This window comes from Schistocerca gregaria, chromosome 3, assembly GCF_023897955.1.
Source record: "Schistocerca gregaria isolate iqSchGreg1 chromosome 3, iqSchGreg1.2, whole genome shotgun sequence".
Lineage (NCBI taxonomy): Eukaryota > Metazoa > Arthropoda > Insecta > Orthoptera > Acrididae > Schistocerca > Schistocerca gregaria.
In genome coordinates this window covers 308,699,849-308,727,653 of record NC_064922.1, presented here as the reverse complement: position 1 = coordinate 308,727,653, position 27,805 = coordinate 308,699,849, and the positions used below count along the sequence as shown (strand labels likewise).

The window sequence follows — 27,805 nt, the reverse complement described above, 5'->3', positions numbered from 1 at the left end:
AAAGCAAATGAAGGTGATTAAAGTGATCCAGAAGAAGATGATACAGTTGTGACATACGATAGTGACACAGCAACTGAAAATGAGTAAAGTTCACGGAGTTCATCCCCTGATGAACAGCATGCAGATGCTTCCAGCATCATTGTTGCAGTGAATACTGGTAGGGACTATATTACTGCACCTCCAAGGCAAGTACTGAGGTTAGTTCAAAATACAGTGAATTTTTGTGAAGGTTTGTCTCATGAAGGCTTGACCTCTAGTGTGTCAGAATGTTTCACAAACATAACTCCCGAAATAATGTAGATTATTGTGGACTATGAAAAGCCAAGGAGCTTGTAACAAGAACTTAAAACTTACAACCACAGGAGAAATGTATGCCTTCATTGGTAGTTTGACACTCATGTGCACAAATAATGAGACTAAACTGCCTCTTGATGACTTATGGGGGAAAGTACTGGGAAAGAATATCTACATAGGTACAATGAGTTGTATTTGATGTGGAGAACTTCTGTGCCTGATTAGATTTGATGATAAAGAAACAAGAACTGAAAGACAAAAGCAGGATAAGTTTTGCTCCCTTTGTGAAGTGGTCGCCAAATTGACAAAATGTTTGTGAAATACTACATACCATGTGCAGGTCTAACGATCAATGAAATGCGCTCCCTATTTCGAGGAAGATGTCTCTTTAAGGTCTTCATGAAAGACAAGCCTGGGAAGTATGGCGTATTGATTAGGATGTTATCAGATGCACACAGCCGGTATGTTCTAAAAATGGAGGTCTATGCAGGGAAGGATGAAAGACCTGCCGAGCAACAGAGTGCAAAGGCAGTTGTTAGATGCCTATTGAATCCACTGGCAGGAAGTAGAAGAAATATAACAGCAGGTCGTTATTGCACATCCATAGACCTAGCCGAGGAGCTTTACAATGATGACAAGTTAACTTTGGTGGGAACATTGAAGAGTGTCAGAAAACACATACCAGAACAGCTAAAGAAGATGCAGGGTCGCAATGCACAAGTTACCTTGGTTTCACACATCTCCAGATTGAAACCTACTAAGAATCTCCTACTTCTTTCCACACAACACAATGATAAGACAAACATCAATCTCTACTACAATGAAACCAAAGGGGCATAGACAGCATTGATCAAATGACGTATCATTCAGTAAAATGAAGGACAAGAATGTGGCCATTATCTCTCTTTTTCACCTCGATAGATATTGCCTGTCTCAATGCTGGAACAATTTTCATGATAAACAACCCAAACTGGAATAAGAAGAAGCATAATGTAAGAAGGCTGCATCTGCTAGAATTAGGTCAACAGCTCGTTAGGCCAGCTGTGGAAGAGAGAGCAAAGAATATCGCAGGTTTACAAAAGCCTATGATATCTGCAATGGAAAGTGTTCTAGGGGAAAAGCTGCCCAGCATTATTGCAACTGTTCAATCTGTTGAATTTTACTCAAGAGGAAGATGTCACATCTGTTTGAAGAGTAAAAACTCTAAGAAGGAAAAAGACAAGATGACAAAAGTGTCTATAGTTTGTTGCAGGTGTTCCAAGTATGTGTGTTCCACCCATTCTGCAAAAACAATCATACACAAAGGTTGTGAAATTGGAAGTGAGTAGGATGGAAAAACTCAATTGTAATTTCTGACCGATTTTCTGTTGTCTTATTTGTAGTTTGGTATTGTAAATTCTTTTATGATTTCTTAATTTAAGTCTGATGTATATGAAAGGGTTACATTTCATGATAAAAATATAATAATATTTGTCATAATCATTACTTTATTTATTGTATTTGTATATGTTATAATGTTCCTGATAAATATGGAAAGTGTGTTGCGGCCTAGTAGATAAATTCCTAGGTCATTAAATAATGCCCCCCAGACATCCATATAACAGATCTGAGCTTAGTGGTGTTAGGGTTAAGTAACTTGCAGAGCACACTTGTTAAACTGATCGGATGATAGCTGTCCATCTGAAGGGGTGGTTTACCCTATTATAAGACTGGAATAACGAAACTTTCCCACAACTGGTAAGAGAATCCTCCCCTATAGAGACAGGTAAAAAGGGCAAATATATTATGTTTGCTAGCCACCTATAAGTGTTGAAGCATTCACTTGTGTACCTGGTCTGGTCAAAATGTCATAAGAGCTCTGGCGGGTTCGCATTCATTAAATGGGGCTCCAGATGATAGGGAATGCAACATAAAGGGAGTTGTTCCAGACAGTGTCTGGGAAGATGGAACATGGGCAGATAGTGGACTGATGCTGAAGCCTCAATGAAATGCCAGGCAAAATGCTCAGCAACAGAGTCTGGGTTGGTTAGGATAACACCATTCAGGGAAGTTCCCAGGACAGCTGTAGAAGGACGGTGGCCAAAAACACACCTGATCTTCGCTCATAACTGCAAAGAGAGAATGTGCAACCCAACAGTGGCGACATATCGTTCCCAACAAATATTTCAAGTATTTAAGAAGATAATGGGCATGGGCACAAAGCCATTTAAGGACCAAGAGGTGGATGCCATTTGTAGTGTTGGATCAAGTCCTGCCAGCAGGCCTTCAACAGTCCCACCCCGGTCAGAGGCACCCTCCAGATGCAGCAAGTGCCACCTGGTACAGCAGTCCTTGCCAGGAATTCTGATGTCCCAAAACCATGAGCAACAACTCGGAGGCATACACAAGGTGGTGACAGCACACATACCAGAAATGTGATCCCTGTGTTGTCAGAGGTTTCAGCCAAATGGGTATATAACAGTCCTACCACGCAGACTGCTTACAATGCTGGGGGTGGGTGGTGGGCTGGTTACATCAGGAAAGAAGGGGGAAGGAATCCATGCCAGAGATGCTAATGGCTCACAGTACAGAAACCATTTAGAAAAGGGAGGTCACACCCCAAGAGGTGATCAGAAAAATAAGGGAGTGTGGAAACAAAAGACCATAAAAGAATGGCAGAACTGAGGGAATAACTGGAACATAAAGAAAAACACGAAACCCAAGGGAAAAAAGGGGAGAGGCAGGAGGGAGATGAGCCAGGATGAGAAGGAGTGGATGTGTGGAAAGGAATGTATCCCACAAGAGAAGATAGGCCGCAATACTTCGGGGCCCAATGCGCGCCACACATGTACCCACAAATGAGCTTGGGCTGCCTCAAGGGAGTACAGCAGAGTCCCGCTAATCTGAACCTGGGTAATCTAAACATATGGTTAATCCAAACAAGAAAAATGTTAGTCTAAGAATGAAAAACTGTGCAGTAAACTGCTGTACATACACACTATTTTAATTTACACAGTACAGTAAACATGTACGAGAAAAACTGGCAAGAAAGCATTAGGTTTAAGCAATGAATAACAATGAAAGGAAAGCTGTCAAACTTACTAAAATACAGTGGACATTTTACCCCTACTTTTTAGACGACAAAAACTCAGTCATTGTTTTTTTAGAAAAGACAGTCTGTTATATGATGCATAGTTGCACTATCGTCTAATAAACATCAAATCAGCAGATGTAGCAGTGGGCTGTTGCTCCAAATAATGTAGTGCCAGATCTTCTTTGTTGCCTTCAGGGTCATTGTCACTTCTGTCACAGTAGTCCAATTCTTCCTGGTCTCGAGTGACAGCAGCAACTAAATCAGCATCAGTAAGGTTCTCCACACATGCCCCATCTGCTGCCATCCACTCATCTATGACTCCTTCATTAGCTTCTTCACATCCACGGATTGTCTGTATCATTTGTAGTAGATTTTCCTCTTCATTTTCAACTAGGTTGTCCTGAAATTCAAGAGATGTCCACAGTTTTCTCCACTATTTTCTCAGAGTATTTTCTGAAATATTCTGCCATGCCTCAGTGGCCCAATAAACAACATCCTTCACATTGGTGTTTTTTTTTTTATTTTGTCCACTAAAGGAATGCTATCATCATGGATAAACATAGTTAAAATTTACACCTGGTACATCAGCTGTAGAAGTGATGTAAACTTTGCCTCAATTTCTCCATCACATAACTCCACAGTGCTGGGGTGAGATGGAGCATTTTCAATCAAAAGGATTGCATGGGGAGACAAATGATTTTCCTTAGAAAACAGTCGAACTGGGGGAACAAACTGGCCGTGAAACCATTATCTGAACAGCTTACCATCCAGCCATGCTTTTTTCTGGTAGCGATAATATATGTGCAGGAACTTCATGTTGCAGCTTTTAAAAGCTCTGGGCCCAGCAGATTTGCCGATCAGCATTAAAGGCACCTTGTGATTACCAGCAGCATTGTTGCACGTTAATAAAGTCACATGATCTTTGCACATTTTAAAACCAGGAGCATGGTCTTCTGCTTTTGATGCCAAGTTTTTTGTTGGCAATGCCCTAAAATTAAGGCCAGTCTTGTCAGCATTATCATTTTTTCAAACTCACCCTAGTATTCCTTCGCTGCATCAGTCAGAAGAAAACTTCTCTCCAGTTAGCTGATGGCTTCTATGACGTTTTTTGAATCTGTCCAGCCAACCCGTATTTGCACTAAAAGACTCATCACCATCTGTTAATTTGTTCAGGTAAACAGCCTTTTCCTGAACCAGTGCTCCACTGAAAGGAGTTCCCCTTTCCCTTCTCTGCATAAATCAAAGAAAAAGAGCTTCATCCACTTTATCATACTGCGACCGTTTCAAACTCTGCCGAATTTTGAGTGTTTTTCCCGAAGACATTGCAAGGACTGTTCAAGTTTTGCTCAGTTCTTCTTCCAATCACATTCGGTTGCTTTACCAACACCCAGTTCCGCTACCAGTTTAGATACATTCTCACCATTGTCTATCTGCTTCAAAGCGCTCAGTTTTTCTTTGAGAGTTAAAGTTGTATTTTTCCATTTACTCATGACGAAAATACGTACACCATTACACCTGAACAAATACAATACAACTGTTATGCACGCCAGTGATCGATAACTAACATAACCAAGCGCTTTGTGAGCCAGCTGGCAGTGCACTGATCTCAGACACTACAAAGATCTCAACAATTCACAACAACAAGGATAGGGAGTGGGAGTGAGCCATTGTTCCCACACTTGTTCCCATTTGTTACCATGGTGTACCTACTTATCTACTTGGTGTACTTCATTATAGAAATTCGCCACCATAATTCCGTCTAATCCGAACAAATCGGTAATCTGAACAAGGTTCAGTCTCAATTAGTTCGGATTAACATGTCTCTACTGTATTTTGATTTATGTACTTTTCAATAAAACTTTTATACACTGTTTACCTGGGATGTGTTCTCATTGTGCCTCAACCAGAGCAAAACTTAGCAAATCTATTGCCAACATTCCACAATGGATCAACTATCTGGATGATTTAGTTGTGAGAGGAAGAACTCAGGAAGAGGATATATTGAATCTCAAGGAAATATTTTTAGTTGTTTTGAAAGACCAGTTAACATGTAATTGGTCCAAACAGGCCTTCTTTCAGCCTTCTATTTAGTATACAGAATGTACCCTCGGCCAGTAAGGCCTCATATGTCACAGAATGGGACAACTGTTTTCTATATACAAACATGAAAATCACGTGTTACACTTGATTTACTTCCAGACTGTAGAGAAAGCCCGTCCACTGAATCAAATGCGAAGAAAAAGGACTCCTTTCCCGTGATCTACAGATTGCCAACAACCATTTCTTAAACTGAAGTTAATCTCCAAACTGCTACTTGCCTAACCCTGTATAAACATCATTTCCTATCTATGTTGGGCACAGACAAATCACCACACATCATGGTTGTTCTATCATGTGTATACCGAGATGGTTCCAAAAGGCCAATTGCATTCCTTTCTTAAGCCACTGACCATGACATAAGAAAATTATTCAGAGGTGGGCAAAGAAGCATTGGCAATTATATTTTCTGACCAAAAGTTTTGCATTTTCCTGTATGGCAACTAATTTTATCTAGTACTCATTGTAAGCTATTGTCGATATTTGAAATCAAGCCAAAGTTACCTGCACAGACATAGAGCTTACAAGGCAGTCATCTTTTCTTATCAAATTACCATCACTTCCAGAGATGTTGCAGCAGTCATATATAAGCATCCAATCTTGAGTCAGGTTTGACAGTTTGTACAGTCCTGCTGGCCGCATGTCCTTCCTTCAACAGCCGGCTTGGAACTTCATTCCCCCCCACCCCCTTCCCATCTCTGCGATGCCATGCCCTTTATTCTTTTCAAAGGCATCCTATTGTTGACTCAGGATACCCACCTATAACAAGTAGCAACTCCAGAGGTCCTATGCTCGTGAATATTGCAACTCCTGGATCGATTCCACTGGGGCATTTCCAGAATGAAGAACCTTGCCTAGTGTTATGTATACTGACCATGTGTAGAAGAGGATACTGTGCAAGTGGCTCAAAAATGTCAGGCTTATCAGCGACAGCAAGCGGCATCAGCTCAAATTACCAGCCGGGGCTTGTATCTACTTAGTTCTGGGATGGAGGGCATGAGGATTTTGCATGTCAGTTCCATGGGACTTCTTGTTAATTTTAATAGATATGTATTCTCGTTGCCAACATGTGATATAAATGCAACAGAGCACGACAGAAAATATGACCGATGTTCCAGCGTATCGACAAGCGCCAGCACGAAGAAGATCGCAAGAGCAAAGAAGGTGGTGAGACATCAGCCAATAGCCCACTAACAAGGACCGCACCACAACAGGAGTGCCCTCTAGCCGAAGAGAATATAAGTGCCACTCCTGCCAGCCTCGGCTGCACGATACTGGACAGTATTAGACAGTACTAGACCCAGCCTAGCAGAGAGTGCTATGATAGCAGTTAGTAGTGATCCATATCAATTGCTTACTTGGACAATGTCTATAATGAAGAACATTACCTGTCTGCATGTCGCCCATCACTTGCGACACCACTGTAAATTCAAAGTTAAGTATTGCCAGTCCACTTTTTTGTAATAACAACTATTAATGTGATTTGCTTGAATTGTTGTATAGCACGCCGAGAACATATCTTCCTTTAGGCACCCCCATACGAGACTAGTGGGCACGACCCCACAACTAAGGAAAATACAATTATTTTTTCTGTTGAAAGAGCTTCATGAATACTAGTCACCGATAAAGGTCCAGTTTTGCACCCAGAAAGGGACTAAAGCATATTACCACACCCAATTTTCACTGGCTGTCTAGTGACATGGCAAAACATTTTGTGAGAATGTTTAAGATGCAGGTGGAAAAATCCTGACATCCACTCCTATCAATTCTGTACTGATCTTCTTTTTATTCTCATACTAGGCAACACAGCATAATTATTGCAACCCAATGGAACTTTTGCATAGACACCCTCACTGTTCCTTCCTAGATTCATTGCAGTCTCCATCAATTCAAAAAGTACTAGTACAACGGTTAAAGTGGCATCACAATCTGGGCACATATTTTTTGACATTCAACTGGCTGAATACGTGGCTCCATCTCTGCCCAGCAGGCTAGTCCTGGTGGCCACACCTTGAGGCAATGGAGCCACCTCATTATGTGCCACACCAGCTGGGTTGGCGAACCTCACCTACTCCGGAGACTGCAAAAAAAGGAAATGTAAGGTTCATTTCCAGGATGACATCCCAGGCTGTGGACACCTGGCATTCCTGATTCTCCAGCCCCTATGGATCCAGACCTGGAGGATGAACAGACGACCTGCAATCTGTGTTGGGTCTAATGCCAGACACGCAGTCGACTCAGAAATTAGCAGCTAGCCACTACTCTGGTCCACTGTCACAATAGTTCTGACTGGATGGGCTGATTCAGCAGCAAGGGATCTTATCCCACCATATGTAACAAAGGATCAGTTGACATAATTGTTAGGTGCGGCATGGGGTGATACACCTGTCGGCACCAGGTTACATGGGTAAACAACAGTGGCGGATTTATGGACTGCCATGGACACACTCAGTATCACTGTTCTCAGCTTCCTGGTGTGTACTACACACTCTCTGGTGGACTTACTTACAATGACTTTGTGATACTCAGCTATTTCCTGGAGATTGATTTGGGCTTTGTTATGTCTGAACGTCGCCATTTGTCTTGCACGTGGACATACCTGTTTCCATAATGTGGTGTGTCTCCATTCTCTGTTTCACTGCAATTTGTGGCTGTTATGAGTGCACTGAGGGAGCGGATTCTTTTAGAGGGCTTTCCAGTGGGATAAACTTACAGTGTTCTCCAATAATAATGTCTCAGTTATTCAGTATATCTTCAAAGTAGTTTAAGATATCCACCTCAAGAATGTTTATTACTGTTTTATTCAATAAGAGTCAGACTGTAATTTATCTGTACATAATTTCTTTTCAATAAAACCTGTGTTGCTGTAGAAGAAGACTGACAATACTTTTTGTTACTCATTAATGCTCCACAAAAGAGAGAGAGAGAGAGAGAGAGAGAGAGAGAGAGAGAGAGAGAGAGAGAGAGAGAGAGAGAGAGAGAGTTACTGCTAATTGTACACAGACTTCGTAGAATTTAAGACCACAGGAGAAAGAACAGCCCAATAATTTGTGTTCCAGTAATTACGTGCTACACTACTGTTTCTACATTAGAGGGAGTCTCTTACGCAACTGTTGATTGTTATGTATGTTAATGTCTTGAGATAAATGCAGCCACACTTCATCAGAAAAAAGCATTTCTTAATCAGCCTCCCATCAGGTATAGACTGTAACAGCAAGCTGCAGCACAGATACTACCAATCAGAAACCAACTTTGTCAGTCAATGCACTACCGTCACTTTGCAAGGTTTCTGTTTGGGTTTGTGTTCAAGTTCTGTGCGAAGATGCTGCAGACACACCCATCTTAAGTGCTAAACTGTGCAACAATTTTTGTAGACTTATTCCCAAGGCCATTCCAAACCAAACACTGAGAAACAGACCACAGCATGTGTGGCAATCCAAGGCTGCAGCCCCCTCCCACCCTCCACCACCTCACTTCCATATTTGTTCCGGCACTCCCTTTTCTACAGTAATTTACCATTGCCATTTGAGTATAACTAACAGAAGTCAACTGCAACAGACAGTTTTAGTATCTTGGCTCAGGTTTGTCATAATGGTTCAGAGATCTGAGTGCACCTAGGATTGATTGAATTAATGAAATAAAATTTTACTAAACATTATCTTCACAGTTGACTCTCAGATGGAAATAAAAAACATTTCCACAAAAATATGAAACACAACCTTAAACTTGCCTTGATGTTACTAGCTATGTACATCTCATAACAATTCAGAACAAGGTACAGACATGAGGAGTTACTGCATTTTAGTTGCTACCATCAAACATGCCACATCACATACACATAATAAGAATATGGACCAAATAATTGTCTTTTATGCACCAGTAGAAAAAAGTTTTGAGTTTAATATGTAAGCTGACAAATACACCTTTCTGCCAATGGAAACACTAGCTACTCAAAACAGCAAGTTACAGGGTTTGTCCAACATTGTGTCAACACAACCCTAACTCAAGAGAAAAACAGAATTTCTGTATTTGATAAAATAATGCATGAATGGAAATCTCATTTTTGAGCAACGAAAGTGCTTGTGATTTTGTTGGCCCATTTCTATTTAGGTGAATGAGCTTTGTTAACACAGGTCATCAACGAGGTTACATTTTCTGGATTGGCATTCATACCAAGTTTTGGTGCTAGTATGTTGCTGACTGTGTGTGTGTGTGTGTGTGTGTGTGTGTGTGTGTGTGTGTGTGTGTGTGAGAGAGAGAGAGAGAGAGAGAGAGAAACTGTTATTTCAACTTGGACCTACAACTAACTGTTATATACTTGTGACTTTAAAACATGTTTCTTACAGAAAAAAAGAGAATTTCTTACTAACAATACTATGAAAAGGATAGTTACTACTCACTGTATAGCAGAGATACTGAGTCATAGGTAGGCACAACTGAAGGACTGTCTCATGTGTGTGAGCTACAGCAGCTGGCCTCAGCAGGCAGAGACTGCAGTTACATGTAAGTGTATGTCTGTGTGTGTTTTTTCTATCTCTGATGGAAGCATTGTTGGGTGAAAGCTCATTTTCTGGCAGCCTTTTTGTTGTGCTTATCTGCGACTCAGCACCTCTGCTATATGGTAAGTAGTGACAATTCTTTTCATAATACTGTTACATTCCACACTGGATTTTCCACTGTATAACTTCTTACTAGCTAGATGCTGTGTCGTGTTTAATGTAATTTCATTGAGGTTTTGAGATTATGGCTAAAAGAAATTAACATACTTTATAGCCAAATTCAAACAATGATGCAAATAAATTTAATTACATTCAGAAGCATTTATAAACCCACAACATATGAAACTGTAATCAAAATTCATTATGTCATTACTTTACACCATTCTTTGCCAATTTATTTTGGAGATGGAAGTTCGATATTAATTCATTCATGCTAAAGACAGTGTGAAAAAAGTAAAACCTTCTCCTGTTTGCTGGAAATTAAGTGACTGTTTCAATAAGTGAGTATCTGGCCACATAGAATATAAACTGACGCATGTTATAACCACACGAATCTTTGATTCTGAATCCTCTATCGAACAATCACAACAAATGAATAGGTCAAATAACATTTACATACTACCACCAGAACATACTAAGGCCTTTATTCTGGAGAAGCTACTAATCTAAATATCCCCAATCTCTGCGTTCCTTTTATTGTTGGTGAATAAATATGGCAAAACTAACGAAAACAATCTCACAGCATTTCCAACAATCATCAATGTGCAGACCTTACTTCATACAAAAATGAAACATCTCAAACCATAATGGTCTGTGAAGTCTAAGATCTATGAAAGAAGTCATAGTTCATCGAAATTTACAACACGAAATCTATCAAACAACAACATACCTGCATCCATATGAACTTTTCTGGCAAGTTGGGGATCGGAATCTTTTCCTTTTCCAGAGGTTCTTCAACATTTTTACCCTTGGTATAGTTTTCCACTGAAATATAAAAGCAAATTATATGTTACAAATTAAAAAGCACTGACAGTCAACAGAACAAATACACCCTTATTAGATGTACAGAGAACAAGTACACAATCGTACATATGCAAAAATAAATTTATCTTACTCTTAGATCATACGGATTTCTAATTTTTTGTGTCGCTTTCGTTTGGAAAGCAGCACAGCTTACATTATCAAATGAAATGAGATTTATTTCGCAAAATTTTTGCTATACTCCGTTTCTTTTGCTGCGTACAATCACATAATATGGTATCAGGATCAGCTGTTGCAACTATAAACACAAACGGATAGCTCCATTAACAACAAAAACAAATGAATATCGCTTACGGGCTGCCAACGTAGGAACGATTGAAGCCCATACCAACTGTCGTGCCAGTATCATGGTCGGTACACCGGGGGAGGTCTTTGGCGAGATGGTTTATAACATCTAGACATCACAGCCTATTCTGATAAATACGAGGACTATAGGGAATGTGTGAAGGTTTAACGTTCAATCGACGTCGAAGTGCGTCCGAATGGAAAGAAATTTCACGAATACCAGAAAGTAAGAAAAATAGCTGAGGGTGAGAGCTTCTTCCGTTGCGAAAAGGAAAGATGTTTTCGAGAAAAGATCCTCTCATCATCAGGTTGTCAAACTTAGCTAATGACTTGACAAAACTACATTTTCAGCATTCATAAAATAAAACAGAATAAAAAATACATTATACTATAGTCCTCGCCGAGACCAATAAATTTATTGTAGGTGGTCTTTCCCTGGCTTACATTAAAAACATCTATTTTTGTCAGTAGTTGTCCCATCTCACACCACACCGAGTTTACTTGATATCCTGTGGGTTCCAAGAGTGTCAAACTGAGGCTTCTCCAGATGTCGAGGGGTTGTTGTGAACTGTGCAAATTTCTAATGTTTAGTATTCGTTATGTTTCTTTTCATTCAGATGCACTTGAACATCGATAGGACGTTAAACCTCAATCTTCATTCATTCTCCATTGGCTCAGCCATAATGCCATTTTATTCTTTTTATGATGTCAGCTCACAACAATCCCTGGACGTCTAGAGAAGCGTCAGATCCTTCTTAGGCTCCACAGCATATCAGGTGGCTTTTTCACTGTCTAAATACTGGGAAACCTAAATCATTTTTCACTCTCAGATATTTGACATTTCTTGTGGAAGAACACACAGTGAAAGAACTACCCAAGTCGTTATGGAACATTAGCAATGTCGATTTAAAACAAAGCAAACTGATAAAATAAAGACTAAGGAGACGCAAAACACTCATTCCATTATTACAACACGAACAGCACAGAGAAACTAGGTTAGCTTCCAAATATCAACAGATGAGGCACTTCTGCCCCCATTGACAGCAATGTCAAATATTTCTTTGCAGAAGCTACATCTTCATTTACACAAGTCAGAGTCATGAGATGTAGCAATTCTGCGAAGACGTCCTACTAAACTCATTCGGTTTTCAAATTCTGTGTTATCAGGTGTACAGATTGTGGATGTTTGAACTTAGATTCCTGCAAAATCTGCTACATTTGTTAAAATTTTTCCCTAGACGTGCTAATGCCTCCTAGAGTATACACTAATGAAACTGTAACTGAAATTCATCTGAATTAAGCAACTGTGTAGTAACATTACAAACCACATGACACATATTGCATTTGTAGGTAAGGTTACATACCACATAGAACAATATACACAGAATTGAAGTGTACAGAATCACTTTCTTTCTGGAAACACAGATACAGATTCATAAACGAACCAAGATAACTTGACACTGACAGTAACTTCAAAGATATGTTGTCCCACCACATGGATGTGTGTTGGCATCATGGTGTCAGAGGGGAGATAAAATACTGATTGAGAATATTATAAAATGTTTTATGTCTTTTATCGGTTGGTTTTAATATTTAATGTTTATTGCTTCCTCTTTTGTGTCTGTATTTGTTGGTATTTGTTTATGATTTTCCATCAAACATGGTGTACATTTTTCTGGCTACACTAATGCATGACTTTCAGTTTGTTCCCTTACACTTAGAAGTACTGATCTGAAACTTTTATTGAGACTGGTACGGAATATTTATCTTTGAAAATGTGCAGTGCAAATCATTTATACCAGAGGCGCTAATTTTTAGCCTGTGAAGCTGTTTCACCCCCTCCCCCCCCAAAAAAAACATTCCATCAAGCGTCTTTTGTACCATATCAATTGCAACAGGAATATCTCAGTTCATTGATTGAACTAATATTAGATTTTCGTCTATATTTCTGTTTGAAAATAGTCACTATGTTGGATTTATTTTGGAATGCCCACGCACCACTTTGAAGAAAATATAGTTTGCCTTGGTGTCATGCAATCAACAATCAGCTTTAGAGTGGATTGCGAAACCGATTTCGTTTGTTGCGCTTCACGAGTGAGACAAATGCCATACATAGCCAATATATTGCATACTTAATTTTACTGCAAATTCACAACACTATCAGCCATACAGTTACAGCCCTCAATGTGCATACATGGTGCACATTCGATCGCAATAGACCTGTCATCACTTCAGTTAAGTAAAGCCAGCTTTTATCATTTTACAGTTAATTTGTGATGCTTGTCTTTAATTTTAGTAGGCTTTCATTTATTTTATGAATCCAGTTAAGGTGAATACGTACACCAATCGGCATTGGCAATACTTTCTGCCTCAGTACCTTCTTTTGATTTTAGTAGTACAAAATAAATAAATACTTGATTGTAGTAATGTGTTTTTACTGATAGCGTTGAAGGATTCCGCATTACAAAGATAAAAAAGGGATCCTCCTAGTGCAATTTCATCCACCTGTCTTTATCCTTTATTTACAGCAACTAGTGATGTTGTCGACTTGAAATGCAGAACAATTTTTAGAAACAACCATGTCGAAAGAAGTCGAAATGGGGGTTGAAATTTTAAAGAAAGGCTGCTAGGTTAAGTGAAGCATATGTACATTTTTTATATTTGTGGTATGTGACGTTCAGAACTAAACTGTCATTTTCCTAAAGCAGTTGAATAGTACTTTCAGGAACTGTCGAAAGAACAAACTACAAAGTTTTGCATGAGCATTTAATACTCAAATGAAAGACCTCCAACTTGCTGAGCAATGTAGCACAGTGCTATGATGCTAACCTTAAATGTGGAGGGCCAGGGTTCGATTCTCATGTAGGATGTATTTTAAAACGTAGGTGCATAGTTGATATATATTTTCAAACACAGTCACATGCTCTACAAGCATTTTTCTGAGGCATGAAATACATAAAGACTGAAAAAAGAAAAGAAACAGTGCTCGAGACTGGTAATTGTTGGATTGCTGATTCAAGTCTAGTCTTGGACATTACTTCTTTAGTTTTTTTCCATTCAGTTGCAGTACCTAAGTCATATAAATGTATGCTAATTAGTACACACTCAACTGTCATTTGATGAAAATGCACATCTTGTTTTTAATTACAAAAAAAATCCAGTTTTCATCCCAGATGTAAGTCCCTGTTCACTGATTCTTTATATATAAAGTTATTTTAAAAGACGAAAAACATTTCAAATTAATTCTTTTCTATCTTCATGAACTCTACACTTCATGGAAATGCCTATGGAACATGAACCATCGTTTAAAAATTTATCACAACTGAGAATTGAAGGCCACGCATGTGACAGTTTGGTATCCTACTACAGACCCAGACAGTCCATCAAAAGTCGATTTGATTTACAGTTTTAAACAGCTTCAGGAAAATTTAAAGTAGATTTTGTAGGGAACCTTTGAGAGTTGCATCAAACTACTTTAGGTAAGCTGATACTTTATTGTGAACTTCAAGTACCACACACACACACACACTATATATATATATATATATATATATATATATATATATATATATATATATATATATATTGGATTATCCATCAAGAGAATTTATGTGTCCAGTCCCTCAAAATCGACCACGTCATGACGGTAGTTGTTAAAACAGTGAACTTTATTAAGTTGAAAGGATTGAATCACCATCAGTTCCAAGAATTTCGAAGTCTTTGGATTCAGAGCATGATAACATTTCGTATTATACAAAAGTAAGGTTGCAAGCCTGTGAAAAAATGTTGAAAAGAATGTTTGATTTTAAGCAAGAAATACAATCATTCTCTGAAACCAAGTCAAAGAGACTGCCACAGCTTGAAAATAAAGAGTGGCTTTCTGGCTTTGCTTTCTTGGTAGATGCAAGTAGCCATTTAATGAAGTTAACAGTCGACTCCAAGGAAAACCTCAGCTGATTAATGCTTTACATATTCTTATTTCGGCATTGCAAATTAAACCTGCACTTTGGCAACAACACTTATGAACAAGAAACTTCACACATTTTCCTAAACTGTGAAAGCAATCAGACATCACAAAGACTTCAGCAATTAAATACACTTCTTTAATATCTGACTTGAAATATGAATTCAGAAACTGATTTGAAGACATTAAGAAACATTGTTTGCTTTTTCCTGTATTTGCTATGTCATTTTCTGTAGACATGTGCCACTACCAGGAGATTTACAAATAGAATGCTGTGAAATACAGTGTGATTCAGGTTGATTTGGTGGACTTACACAGAAAATATCTGACAAGAAGAAATAACCAGCATTTTACAAACATGGTTTAAATATAGTTTCATTATTTGGGGTTGCTTACATGTATGAACAGCTTCTTAGTCAGATGAATTACATCAGTTCACAAATGCAAAGACAAATTACTGATGTACATCTGGAAAATTCTATGTGTGTAGCAACTACTTCAGTTGACATCAACATTGTCTCACTTAGTTCAGCCAAGCAAAGCCCGACATCCCACTAATATTGATTTTCATTAAATTGTATAAAAAATGTTCTTTCCTCAGATTTGTTTTATTTTCTTTAATAAAGAAATTAATATTTCTTGATTGTTTTGGTTCACTGGGAAATCCCCTCTCAAAAATTTGGCCCACCTACTGAAAAGGTCGGCTACCCTTGATTAATGCTAAAATAATGGTCTTGCGCATTCTGTATGAACTTGACCAACCTCGTTGGTTGTTTTAATTTCAGTATTTTTTCCAATGATTAAATTAAGTACATTGTTATTTATTTAACTGTACAATAGAAATCAAAAGTCCTAGACAGAATTTAACATTATTCATCCCATTTATTATTTGATCCTTTTAACTTTTTAACACTATCCAGATTGTCTCTAGCTAGTGTGTTTTTGAGTGAGACAATTTTTGCAGTGCTCAATATTGGCTTTGACTCAATTACTTTTACAATTCCCAAGGCTCCATATTTATGTAGTCAATTTGTTGACAATAATGATCAGAGTATTGCCATTCCATTGTAATGATCTGAATACAGTCTTCATCATATTTTCTGAATATTACATAGTTTAGCATGCTGAAAGGCAAATCTGTTATTCTGGTATTTGGAGCCACTAAATCTGTAAGATTATATGGGTTCAAAATGTTTACTAATATTATAGGAGTATGCTTCAATACATAAGTCACTCAGTGTTCTGAAATACTGAGCCTATTTACCTGTCTATGCTAATGTGGGTATTTTCGTTTGGTGGTTGATAAATACCTATCACTTTTTGTTGCACTGGATTACTTACGAAACTTTGGGAATGTGTTAAATTCCAACTGATTCCAGGGACTTCACTCTGCAATATTGTTAAAGAAATAATAGTATTTTTCCTTCAAAATATCACTTATTATAAAGAGTTGCAACACCCCTTTTCCAGTGTTGCCTTCGGTAACTACTTCCTGAGGGATATTCATCTAATTAAAGTAACATGTTTTGTCCTAATTCTGTACAGATTCTTTTATTTCCAGTAAATGTACATCTATGAATGCTCGTGACAGGTACAATTTGTTTATGTGGTACTGTATGTTTAAACACATTAGACAAAATGTCTGTGTTTCCTCATTTCTTTGACTATCTTCTGTGTTACGGGTTGTTCTCACAACCAGTCAAATGTAGCCTGTGTGCAACATGAAACCTGTGACTGACACCACTGATATTGACAACATTCACATTTTTAAAATGTCTGATATTTTTAAAAAATCGTTCAATAGCTGCACTAATCCCTCTGTCAGTATGGAAATGAGATGGTGAATCATTGCAATGCAGAATATTCACAGAAAACAGCGTCAGTATTAAGTAGTTTGCTTTAATCTGCCACAAAGTTTCAACATAGTTAATATTATGCTATATAGTAAAAGATTCATCATGGAAAGGAGATCACACATTACCAAAATTATTCCAAGATGTCATAGAGAAAGTTTTCTGAGCCTTAATTTGGACAAACGAAGGATGAATATGTGTTAACCAAACATATCTGAACCACTTTCGTTTTGCTGATAACATCAAACAGTTTTTTTGAAGTGCAGAAAAACTTAAACGATTAATGGAACAACTTAATACAAATAGCTTTATGCAGACGAATAAGCAAACAGAAATTAACATTTTCCTCTAATCCTACACTATACTCACACCAGAAAATGAAAAAATAAGTACCATTACAAAACATGCAAAAGCAATATGGACATATACAGTTACAAATCATAATTAATGGAAAGGTCGAGATCAGTGGTCATCAAACTGCATGTGTCCCAAATCAAGTATTAACATATCCCATGGTTCTCAGAGCCTCAAATTGATCTACAAAAGCCAACTAAGTTACAGCACACGACGTGCAAGAATTTGAATATCCTCTCACCCTCTTACTGGTTTAGTTGGTCATAATAGTGTGAAGATAATTTCTTTTTTTCTCTAATGTCGTCCTTGTTTGTATACATACCTCGACCTTGCGCTTACAAATTGTAAAATTGATGTTTGAGTAAATTTTACCTCAAAATTTTGTGTATAAGGTCATATGGACATATGACAAGAAATGTGTGCTAACAGAGATACACCTACTTGAATGTGGGGATAAAAGATCTTTTAAATGACCCCAGTATCAGCATAAGGGAGATGGCCCACCACCATGGGATAATTGAGACGGCACTGTGGAAGATTCTCCATGAAAAATATCATTATCTGTCACAGAAAATGTTAGCAGACCTTATGGCCAACAGACGTGCCTTTGCGATGACGGTTTTGTCACCCGTGTGTCACACAGGACACCATGTTGATGGGATTTCTGTCATGTCCTATTCATGTTTCATTCCAGTATGATTGGCGGTATCGTCAACCTTCACAATACCCATTTGTGGGCTAAGTAAGTCCCTGTAGTATGGTGACAGTGAACAATAAGCACCAGTTCAGCCTCAACGTATGTGCAGGGACTATCAGCAACCGCCTCATGGGGCAAGTCACCTTCCATAATGCGTCTCACAAGCGAGAAAAATCTACACTTCCTGCCTTTGATCCTGCCTGCCCTTCTGGAAGATGTGCCTTTTGTGGTATCAAAGATAATATAGTTACTGTATGGTCATGCTCCAGCTCACTGCCCCTGGAGTGTGGAGCTAAAGATATTACAGACAGAACATTCCCTTATCTGTGATAGTTTCTCATGTGTGGTATCAATCACTGAAGCCTAAACTGTCAAAGATCTTTATTATCTACACCTTCAAGCAGGTGTACATCCCTTCAACGGCATTTCTAGTCGCATCGCCATATAATCCTTTTTGCTCCTTATCAATGTGTTGCATCTATACCACTAACTTTATTGACAATAAATTTTGCAGGCGGTATCTACATAATCTTATACAAAACTATATCATGGTACCACACACAGTTCAGGTGATACAATGTCATTAACACTGAGATGCGTGAAAAAGCACCGCGTTGTACATCATATGCAAATTTATTACTTCTTTTCTACCAACTCTGTTCACAACAAATTTTGTAGAAAGTATCCTCATGAACGTAGCTACTAAATTAAATCACTGTGTGATACATAGATCAGGAGAAACGACGTTGTAGACATTGAGATGTGTGAAAACCTGCAGCATCTTGCAAGACATTTAAATTTATTAGTTCTTTGTTATAAACTCTATTTGGAACATATTTCGCTTACAGTATTCACAAATGCCGCTCAATGTACCTAAACAAATATACACATCAAAAAAGTTTTGTATCACCCCGGTTCACAGAACTGAAGATAGACGCTGAATGTGGATATTGTATCACAGCCACGGTCCCTTGACTGTGCAGAGATGTCACTAAACCCGCCCAAAGATGTAAATAACCATGCGTGAGCTGCGCCTATTAGACGGATGGGGTCTGGCAGCTGAGAAGTTCCAGTCATTCCACCAGGAAGGAGGTAAACGGATCGTGTTGTCTGTAGTTCAACCATGCCTAGACGGTCAATACCGCGGTTCGATCACGTCCACATTGTTACTTTGTGCCAGGAAGGGCTCTCAACAAAGTGTCCAGGCATCTCAGAATGAACCAAAGCGATGTTGTTCGGACATGGAGGAGATACAGAGAGACAGGAACCGTCGTTGACACGTCTCGCTCAGGCAACCCATGGGCTGCTACTACAGTGGATGACCGCTACCTACGGATTATGGCTCGGAGAAACCCTGACATCAATGCCACCATGTGGAATAATGCTTTTCATGCAGCCACAGGACTCCATGTTACGACATGATGGGCAACTTCACTCCCAACACCCGCGGTGAGGTCCATCTTTGCAGCCACGACAGCATGCAGCGCGGTAGAGATGGGCCCAGCAACATGCCCAATGGACCGCTCAGGATTGGCATCGCATTCTCTTCACCAATGAGTGTCGCATATGCCTTCAACCAGACGATCGTAAGAGACATGTCTGGGGCAACCCAGTCAGGCTGAACGCCTTAGGCGCACTGTCCAGAGAGTGCACCAAGGTGGAGGTTCCCTGCTGTTTTGGGGTGGCATTATGTGGAGCCGACGTACGCCACTAGTGGTCCTGGAAGACGCTGTAACGACTGTACGATACGTGAATACCATCCTCCGACCGATAGTGCAATCATATCGGCAGCATATTGGCGAGGCATTCGTCTTCATGGACGACAATTCGCGCCCCCATCGTTCACATCTTGTGAATGACTTCCTTTAGGGTAACGACATCGCTGACTAGAGTAGCCAGCATGTTCTCCAGACATGGACCCTATCGAACACGAGTGTGATAGATTGAAAAGGGCTGTTTATAGGCGACGTGACCCATGAACCACTCTAAGGGATCTACGCCGAATCGCCGTTGAGGAGTGGGACAATCTGGACCAACAGTGCCTTGATGAACTTGTGGATAGTATGCCACGACGTATACAGGCATGCATCAGTGCAAGAGGTATTAGAAGTACTGGTGTGTACAGCAATCTGGACCACCACCTCTGAAGGTCTCGCTGTATGGGGGTACAACATGCAGTGTGTGGTTTTCAAGAGCAATAAAAAGGGCGGAAATAATGTTTATGTTGACATCTATTTCAATTTTCTGTACGGTTTCCGGAACTCTCGGAACCACGGTGATGCAAAACTTTTTTGTGATATGTGTATATCATTGTATGACACATAGTTCAAGAGGTATGTCGTCATAAACACTGAGATACTTGAAAAAGAAATGCGCATCATGTATGAAGTTTTAGTACAATAAAAGTCACTCCTACAGTCTACTTAGGGAAATACCTGACATCTGGCAGCGCGTCTGACAACTGCGAAGCGCAGCAGGCGAAAACGATGGCTGCATTGTGAAGCCTAGTGCAGGGTTGGCTCAGGTGACTGAAAACATAGGGGAGTTATGTAAGAATTTTACGAAAGAGGATCAGGTAGTGATAGTGAGTGGAGCAGGAAACAGTCTCGATAGGGACTACGAATATGATGTCAGTGGTGACTTGCTTAAGGTAGCTACTCAAACTGGTGGTACTAATGTGCATTTCGTGCAACTGTTTCAGCGTCATGATTGGTCTCACCTTAATGCGGCTGTTAGGCGCGTTATGTGGGGCTGGGGAGGGCACTGATGGCGGAGTGCATGGATCACGTCTCAGTAGTGCCAGTTGGGTATATCAGTAGATGGGGTTTCACTAGGCATGGCCTGCACCTCAAAAGGTATGGGAAGGGAAGGCTGGCTAAGCTTGTAGGTGACAGTGGTGGTGGTAGTGGTGTCACTCATGGAAAAATTCCCATAGTAGTTCGTGTTAGAGCTGCGCCTTTTTTAGACTGAAGTCAGCTGATATGTATACCTGCTTAAAGGAAGTGCCTCTAACTAAGGGCTCACCTCCAGAGGATGTAATATTTCCAAGTAGAGAAGGAGTTAGCATATTTCATCAAAATGTAAGAGGTATTAGAGATAAAGTTAGTGAACTGCTAATAGATGTTAACTCTGAAATTATTGGTATATCAGAGCACCACTTAAATAATTTGATAATTCAGAGGCTTCCTTTACCAGGGTACAGATTAGCTGGCTGTTTCTCAAAAAGTTCCTTGCGGGGTGGGGGAGTGGCTCTGTATGTAAAAAACAGTATTTCATTTGAGTCCATAGTCGTATCACGACACTGCATTGAACAGATATTTGAAAGTTGTGCAGCATTAGTTGAATTTAGTGAAACTAAACTTCTAATTGCTGTTGTTTACAGGTCCCCTAACTCTGACTTCAGATCATTTTTGTTTAAGCTAGAGAGGGTTCTTGATTCAATTTGTAGGAAGTACCAGAAAGTAGTTCTATGTGGTGACTTCAATATTAATTTTGTACATGATTGTGCAAGAAAAAGGATGTTGGTAGATCTCCTAAATTCATATGATCTGATGCAAACTGTGTTTTTTCCAACTAGGGTGCAGGAGACCAGTAGCACAGTCATAGACAATATTTTTATTCATTCTTCATTACTAGATGGGCATTCTGTTAGTAAAATGGTGAATGGCCTTTCAGAGCATGATGCACAAATTTTAACAGTAAAAGGTTTTTGTACTCTAACCAATGTCTTATTTAATTACAAACTATGTAGGAAAGTTAATCCAACAGCAATAGAGAGTTTTTCAAAACTTGTCAAGGAACAAGAGTGCCAAGATGTTTATAGTGCCGACAATATAGATGATAAATACAATGCTTTCCATAACACATTTCTCATGCTCTTTGAGAGTTGCTTTCCATTAGAACATTTTAAACGGGTTACTAGCAGTAATGGACAGTCCGGTTGGCTGACTAGTGGGATAAGGATATCATGTAGAACAAAGCGGGAATTATATCAAAATGTTAGAAGTAGTCACAATCAAGCTACAGCAGCCCATTACAAACAGTATTGTAAGATGCTTAAAAATGTTATTAGCAAGGCAAAAAGTATGTGGTATGCAAGAAGAATAGCTAATTCACAGGATAAAATTAAAGCCATATGGTCAGTAGTGAAGGAAGTGTCTGGTCAGCAGCACAAGGTTGACAATATAAAGTCAGTTTGCAGTAACAATATTTCTGTTACTGATAAATCAGATATATGTACAGTATTTAACAACCATTTTCTGAGCATTACTGGTGAATTAAAAAAAAAATTAGTATCTACAGGAAATTATATAAATTTCTTAGCAAATGCCTTTCTGAGATTGACGCCTGAAATACTCCTCTGTGATACAGACAAAAGGGAGACTGAGACAATAATCAAATCTCTGAAGACTAAGGACTCTCATGGTTATGATGCAGGTCTAGTAGAATATTAAAGTACTGTGCTGCACATGTTAGCCCTGTATTTAGCCGTATTTGTAATTTTTTCTTTAGGAATGGTCAGTTTCCTGAGCGATTAAAGTACTCAGTAGTAAAGCCACTTTATAAAAAGGAAGAAAGGGATAATGTAGATAATTTTAGATCTATTTCTATGCCATCAGTGTTTGCAAAAGTTATCAAAAAGGCTGTGTATGTAAGGTTAATTGAAAATTTGAAGTCAGACGATTTGCTGTCAAATGTACAGTTCGGCTTTAGAAGACGTTTGACAACTGAAAATGCTATATTCTCTTTTCTCTGTGAGGTACTGGATGAGCTAAACAAAAAGTTTTCAATGCTTGGCGTATTCTTTGATTTAACAAAGGCATTTGACTGTGTTGATCACACAATATTACTCCAGAAGTTGGACCATTGCGGAATAAGGAGAGTAGCTCACAATTGGTTCACCTGTTACTTCAGCAATAGGCAGCAAAAGGTCATTATTCACTATGTTTATAACGGCTGTGATGTGGGATCTGAGTGGGGTACTGTCAAGTGCGGGGATCAGTGTTGGGGCCGCTCCTTTTCCTCATTTATATAAATGATATGCCCTCTAGTATTATGGGTAACTCTAAAATATTTCTGTTTGCTGATGATTAGTGAAACTGAACAGTTCAAATTCCTAGGTGTTCAGATAGATAGTAAGCTGTTGTGGGTAGCCCACGTTCAGGATCTTGTTCAAAGACTTAATACTGACATTTTCACTATTCAAACGGTATCGAAAGTGAGTGATATTTCGACACGTAAATTAGCCTACTTTGCTTATTTTCATTCACTGATGTGGTATGGTGTTATGTTTTGGGGTAACTCTTCCCATTCTAAAAGGATATTTTTGGCTCAGAAACAGGCGGTTAGGGCAATAAGTGGTGTGAGTTCACGAATCTCTTGTCGACCTCTTTTCACAAGTCTGGGTATTTTGACATTGGCCTCTCAACATGTATATTCCTTATTGTCGTTTCTTGTTACCAATATTAGTTTATTTCCAACAATAAGGAGCTTTCACTCGGTTAATATTCGGCAGAAATCAAATCTCCGATTGGATCAGACTTCCTTAACTCTTATGCAAAACGGTGTGCAGTATACTGCTGCATCCATTTTCAATAAGCTGGCACTCGAATTAAAAAATCTTGGCAGTAATCCAGTTGTTGTTGTTGTTGTTGTTGTCTTCAGTCCTGAGACTGGTTTGATGCAGCTCTCCATGCTACTATATCCTGTGCAAGCGGCATCATCTCCCAGCACCTACTGCAACCTACATCCATCTGAATCTGCTTAGTGTATTCATCTCTTGGTCTCCCTCTACGATTTTTACCCTCCACACTGCCCTCCAATACTAAATTGGTGATCCCTTGATGCCTCAGAAAATGTCCTACCAACCGATCCCTGCTTCTGGTCAAGTTGTGCCACAAACTTCTCTTCTCCCCAATCCTATTCAATACTTCCTCATTAGTTATGTGATCTACCCATCTAATCTTCAGCATTCTTCTGTACCACCACATTTCGAAAGCTTCTATTCTCTTCTTGTCCAGACTAGTTATCGTCCATGTTTCACTTCCATACATGGCTACACTCCATACAAATACTTTCAGAAATGACTTCCTGACACTTTAATCTATACTAAATGTTAACAAACTTCTCTTCTTCAGAAACGCTTTCCTTGCCATTGCCAGTCTACATTTTATATCCTCTCTACTTCGACCATCATCAGTTATTTTTCTCCCCAAATAGCAAAACTCCTTTACTACTTTAAGTGTCTCATTTCCTAATCTAATTCCCTCAGCATCACCCGACTTAATTCGACTACATTCCATTATTCTCGTTTTGCTTTTGTTGATGTTCAATTTATATCCTCCTTTCAAGACACTGTCCATTCCGTTCAACTGCTCTTCCAAGTCCTTTGCTGTCTCTGACAGAATTACAATGTCATCGGCGAACCTCAAATTTTTTTTTTCTTCTCCATGGATTTTAATACCTACTCCGAATTTTTCTTTTGTTTCCTTTACTGCTTTCTCAATATAGAGATTAAATAACATCGGGGAGAGGCTGCGACCCTGTCTTACTCCCTTCCCAACAACTGCTTCCCTTTCATGTCCCTCGACTCGTATAACTGCCATCTGGTTTCTGTACAAATTGTAAATAGCCTTTCGCTCCCTATATTTTACCCCTGCAACCTTCAGAATTTGAAAGAGAGTATTCCAGTCAGCATTGTCAAAAGCTTTCTCTAAGTCTACAAATGCTAGAAATGTAGGTTTGCCTTTCCTTAATCTTTCTTCTAAGATAAGTCGTAAGGTCAGTATTGCCTCATGTGTGCCAACATTTCGACGGAATCCAAACTGATCTCCCCCAAGGTCCGCTTCTACCAGTTTTTCCATTCGTCTGTAAAGAATTCACGTTAGTATTTTGCAGCTGTGACTTATTAAACTGGTAGTTCGGTAATTTTCACATCTGTCAACACCTGCTTTCTTTGGGATTGGAGGGTATTTCGCCTGTTTCATACATCTTGCTCATCAGATGGTACAGTTTTGTCAGGACTGGCTCTCCCAAGGCCAGTAGTTCCAATGGAATGTTGTCTACCCCGGGGGCCTTGTTTCGACTCAGGTCTTTCAGTGCTCTGTCAAACTCTTCACGCAGTATCGTATCTCCCATTTCATCTTCATCTACATCCTCTTCCATTTCCATAATACTGTCCTCAAGTACATCGCCCTTGTATAGACCCTCTATATACTCCTTCCACCATTCCGCCTTCCCTTCTTTGCCTAGAACTGGACTTCCATCTGAGCTCTTGATATTCATAGAAGTGGTTCTCTTTTCTCCAAAGGTCTCTTTAATTTCCCTGTAGGCAGTATCTATCTTACCCCTAGTGAGATAAGCCTCTACATCCTTACATTTGTCCTCTAGCCATCCCTGCTTAGCCATTTTGCACTTCCTGTCGATCTCATTTTTGAGACGTTTGTATTCCTTTTTGCCTGCTTCATTTACTGCATTTTTATATTTTCTCCTTTCATCAATTAAATTCAATATTTCTTCTGTTACCCAAGGAATTCTACTAGCCCTCGTCTTTTTACCTACTTAATCCTCTGCTGCCTTCACTACTTCATCCCTCAAAGCTACCCCTTCTTCTTCTACTGTATTTCTTTCCCCCATTTCTTTCAATTGTTCCCTTATGCTCTCCCTGAAACTTTGTACAACATCTGGTTCTTTCAGTTTATCCAGGTCCCATCTCCTTAAATTCCCACCTTTTTGCAGTTTCTTCAGTTTTAATCTACAGTTGATAACCAATAGATTGTGGTCAGAGTCCACATCTGCCCCTGGAAATGTCTTACAATTTAAAACCTGATTCCTAAATCTCTGTCTTACCATTATATAATCTATCTGATACCTTTTAGTATCTCCAGGGTTCTTCCGTGTATACAACCTCCTTTCATGATTCTGAAACCAAGTGTTAGCTATGATTAAGTTGTGCTCTGTGCAAAATTCTACCAGGCGGCTTCCTCTTTCATTTCTTAGCCCCAATCCATATTCATTCACTACGTTTCCTTCTCTCACTTTTCCTACACTGGAATTCCAGTCACCCATGACTATTAAATTTTCGTCTCTCTTCACTATCTGAATAATTTCTTTTATTTCATCATACATTTCTTCAATTTCTTCGTCATCTGCAGAGCTAGTTGGCATATAAACTTGTACTACTGTAGTAGGTGTGGGCTTCTTATCTATCTTGGCCACAATCATGCGTTCACTATGCTGTTTGTAGTAGCTTACCCCTATTCCTATTTTCCTATTCATTATTAAACCTACTCCTGCATTACCCCTATTTGATTTTGTGTTTAAAACCCTGTAGTCACCTGACCAGAAGTCTTGCTCCTCCTGCCACCGAACTTCACTAATTCCCACTATATCTAACTTTAACCTATCCATTTCCCTTTTTAAATTTTCTAACCTACCTGCCCGATTAAGGGATCTGACATTCCACGCTCCGATCCGTAGAACGCCAGTTTTCTTTTTCCTGATGATGACGTACTCTTGAGTAGTCCCCGCCCGGAGATCCGAATGGGGGACTATTTTACCTCCGGAATATTTTAACCAAGAGGACGCCATCATCATTTAATCATACAGTGAAGCTGCATGCCCTCGGGAAAAATTACGGCTGTAGTTTCCCCTTGCTTTCAGTCGTTCGCAGTACCAGCACGGCAAGGCCGTTTTGGTTATTGTTACAAGGCCAGATCAGTCAATCATCCAGACTGTTACCCCTGCAACTACTGAAAAGGCTGCTGCCCCTCTTCAGGAACCACACGTTTGTCTTGTCTCTCAACAGATACCCCTCCATTGTGGTTGTACCTACGGTACGGCTATCTGTATCGCTCAGGCACGCAAGCCTCCCCACCAACGGCAAGGTCCATGGTTCATGGGGGGAGCAGTAATCCACGCGCTTTCAAATCGAAACTGAAGAGTTTCCTCATGGGTCACTCCTTCTATTCTGTCGTGGAGTTCCTTGAAAAATTAATATGATTCTCATTGTATTGCTGATAGCGTTTGCTTAAACTTATGGACTGATATTCTTTCAGGTTCATGAACATTTATTTTTATCTGTTATTACTTTTTTATGTTGTAAGTTCATGTACTGACACGTTACATGACCTTGGAGATTTGCTCCTCAATTGGGTCCTACGGAACTTGACATTTAAATAAAAAAATAAAATAAAAAAAAGTGTGGAGCTGTGAACAGGGTTGTCAGAGACGTTTAGAAAAAACCGTTGTAGACATGTGGAACAGCTGAGTCTAGCGTACGGAAACAGTCCGGTATCATTTTTCTTAATTTGGATACTGTACCTCCATATTTTTAAATTATGCACATATCTTTGAAAGACTGTTTCATAATTACAAAGGCGCTTTCACGAATGCATGGTAACGGGATCTATGTCTGTGAAGCTACTGTACTTGAAATAATGTTCAGTTACGTACACAAAAAAATTGCTGACTGCATTTTTATTGTAACGTTGATCAATCAGAATCTAGACACCTTTAGCTGCTAAGAGCGTCTCGAAGAATCGACAGCAAAAGAACATACAAAAAGGTTCCAAAATTAACACTCCAAACAACAAATAGAAAACATTTGGACCTAAAACACAGAAAAACACAAAGCTCCTGGTGGGAAAC

At 39.3% G+C, this 27,805-nt stretch overlaps 1 protein-coding gene across 1 annotated transcript in view; it reads right to left on the bottom strand.

The window, feature by feature from the left end:
- LOC126355350 (ribonuclease P protein subunit p25-like protein) overlaps positions 1–11,267 on the bottom strand; it is a gene marked incomplete at its 5' end in the record, with an annotated part of 46,013 nt that extends 34,746 nt beyond the window's left edge. Inside the window, 2 exons of the mRNA XM_050005646.1 lie at positions 10,853–10,947; positions 11,207–11,267. Coding sequence (XP_049861603.1) covers positions 10,853–10,947; positions 11,207–11,267 — 156 coding nt within the window. The remainder of the gene's footprint in view (positions 1–10,852; positions 10,948–11,206) is intronic.
- Positions 11,268–27,805: the final 16,538 nt, after the last annotated feature.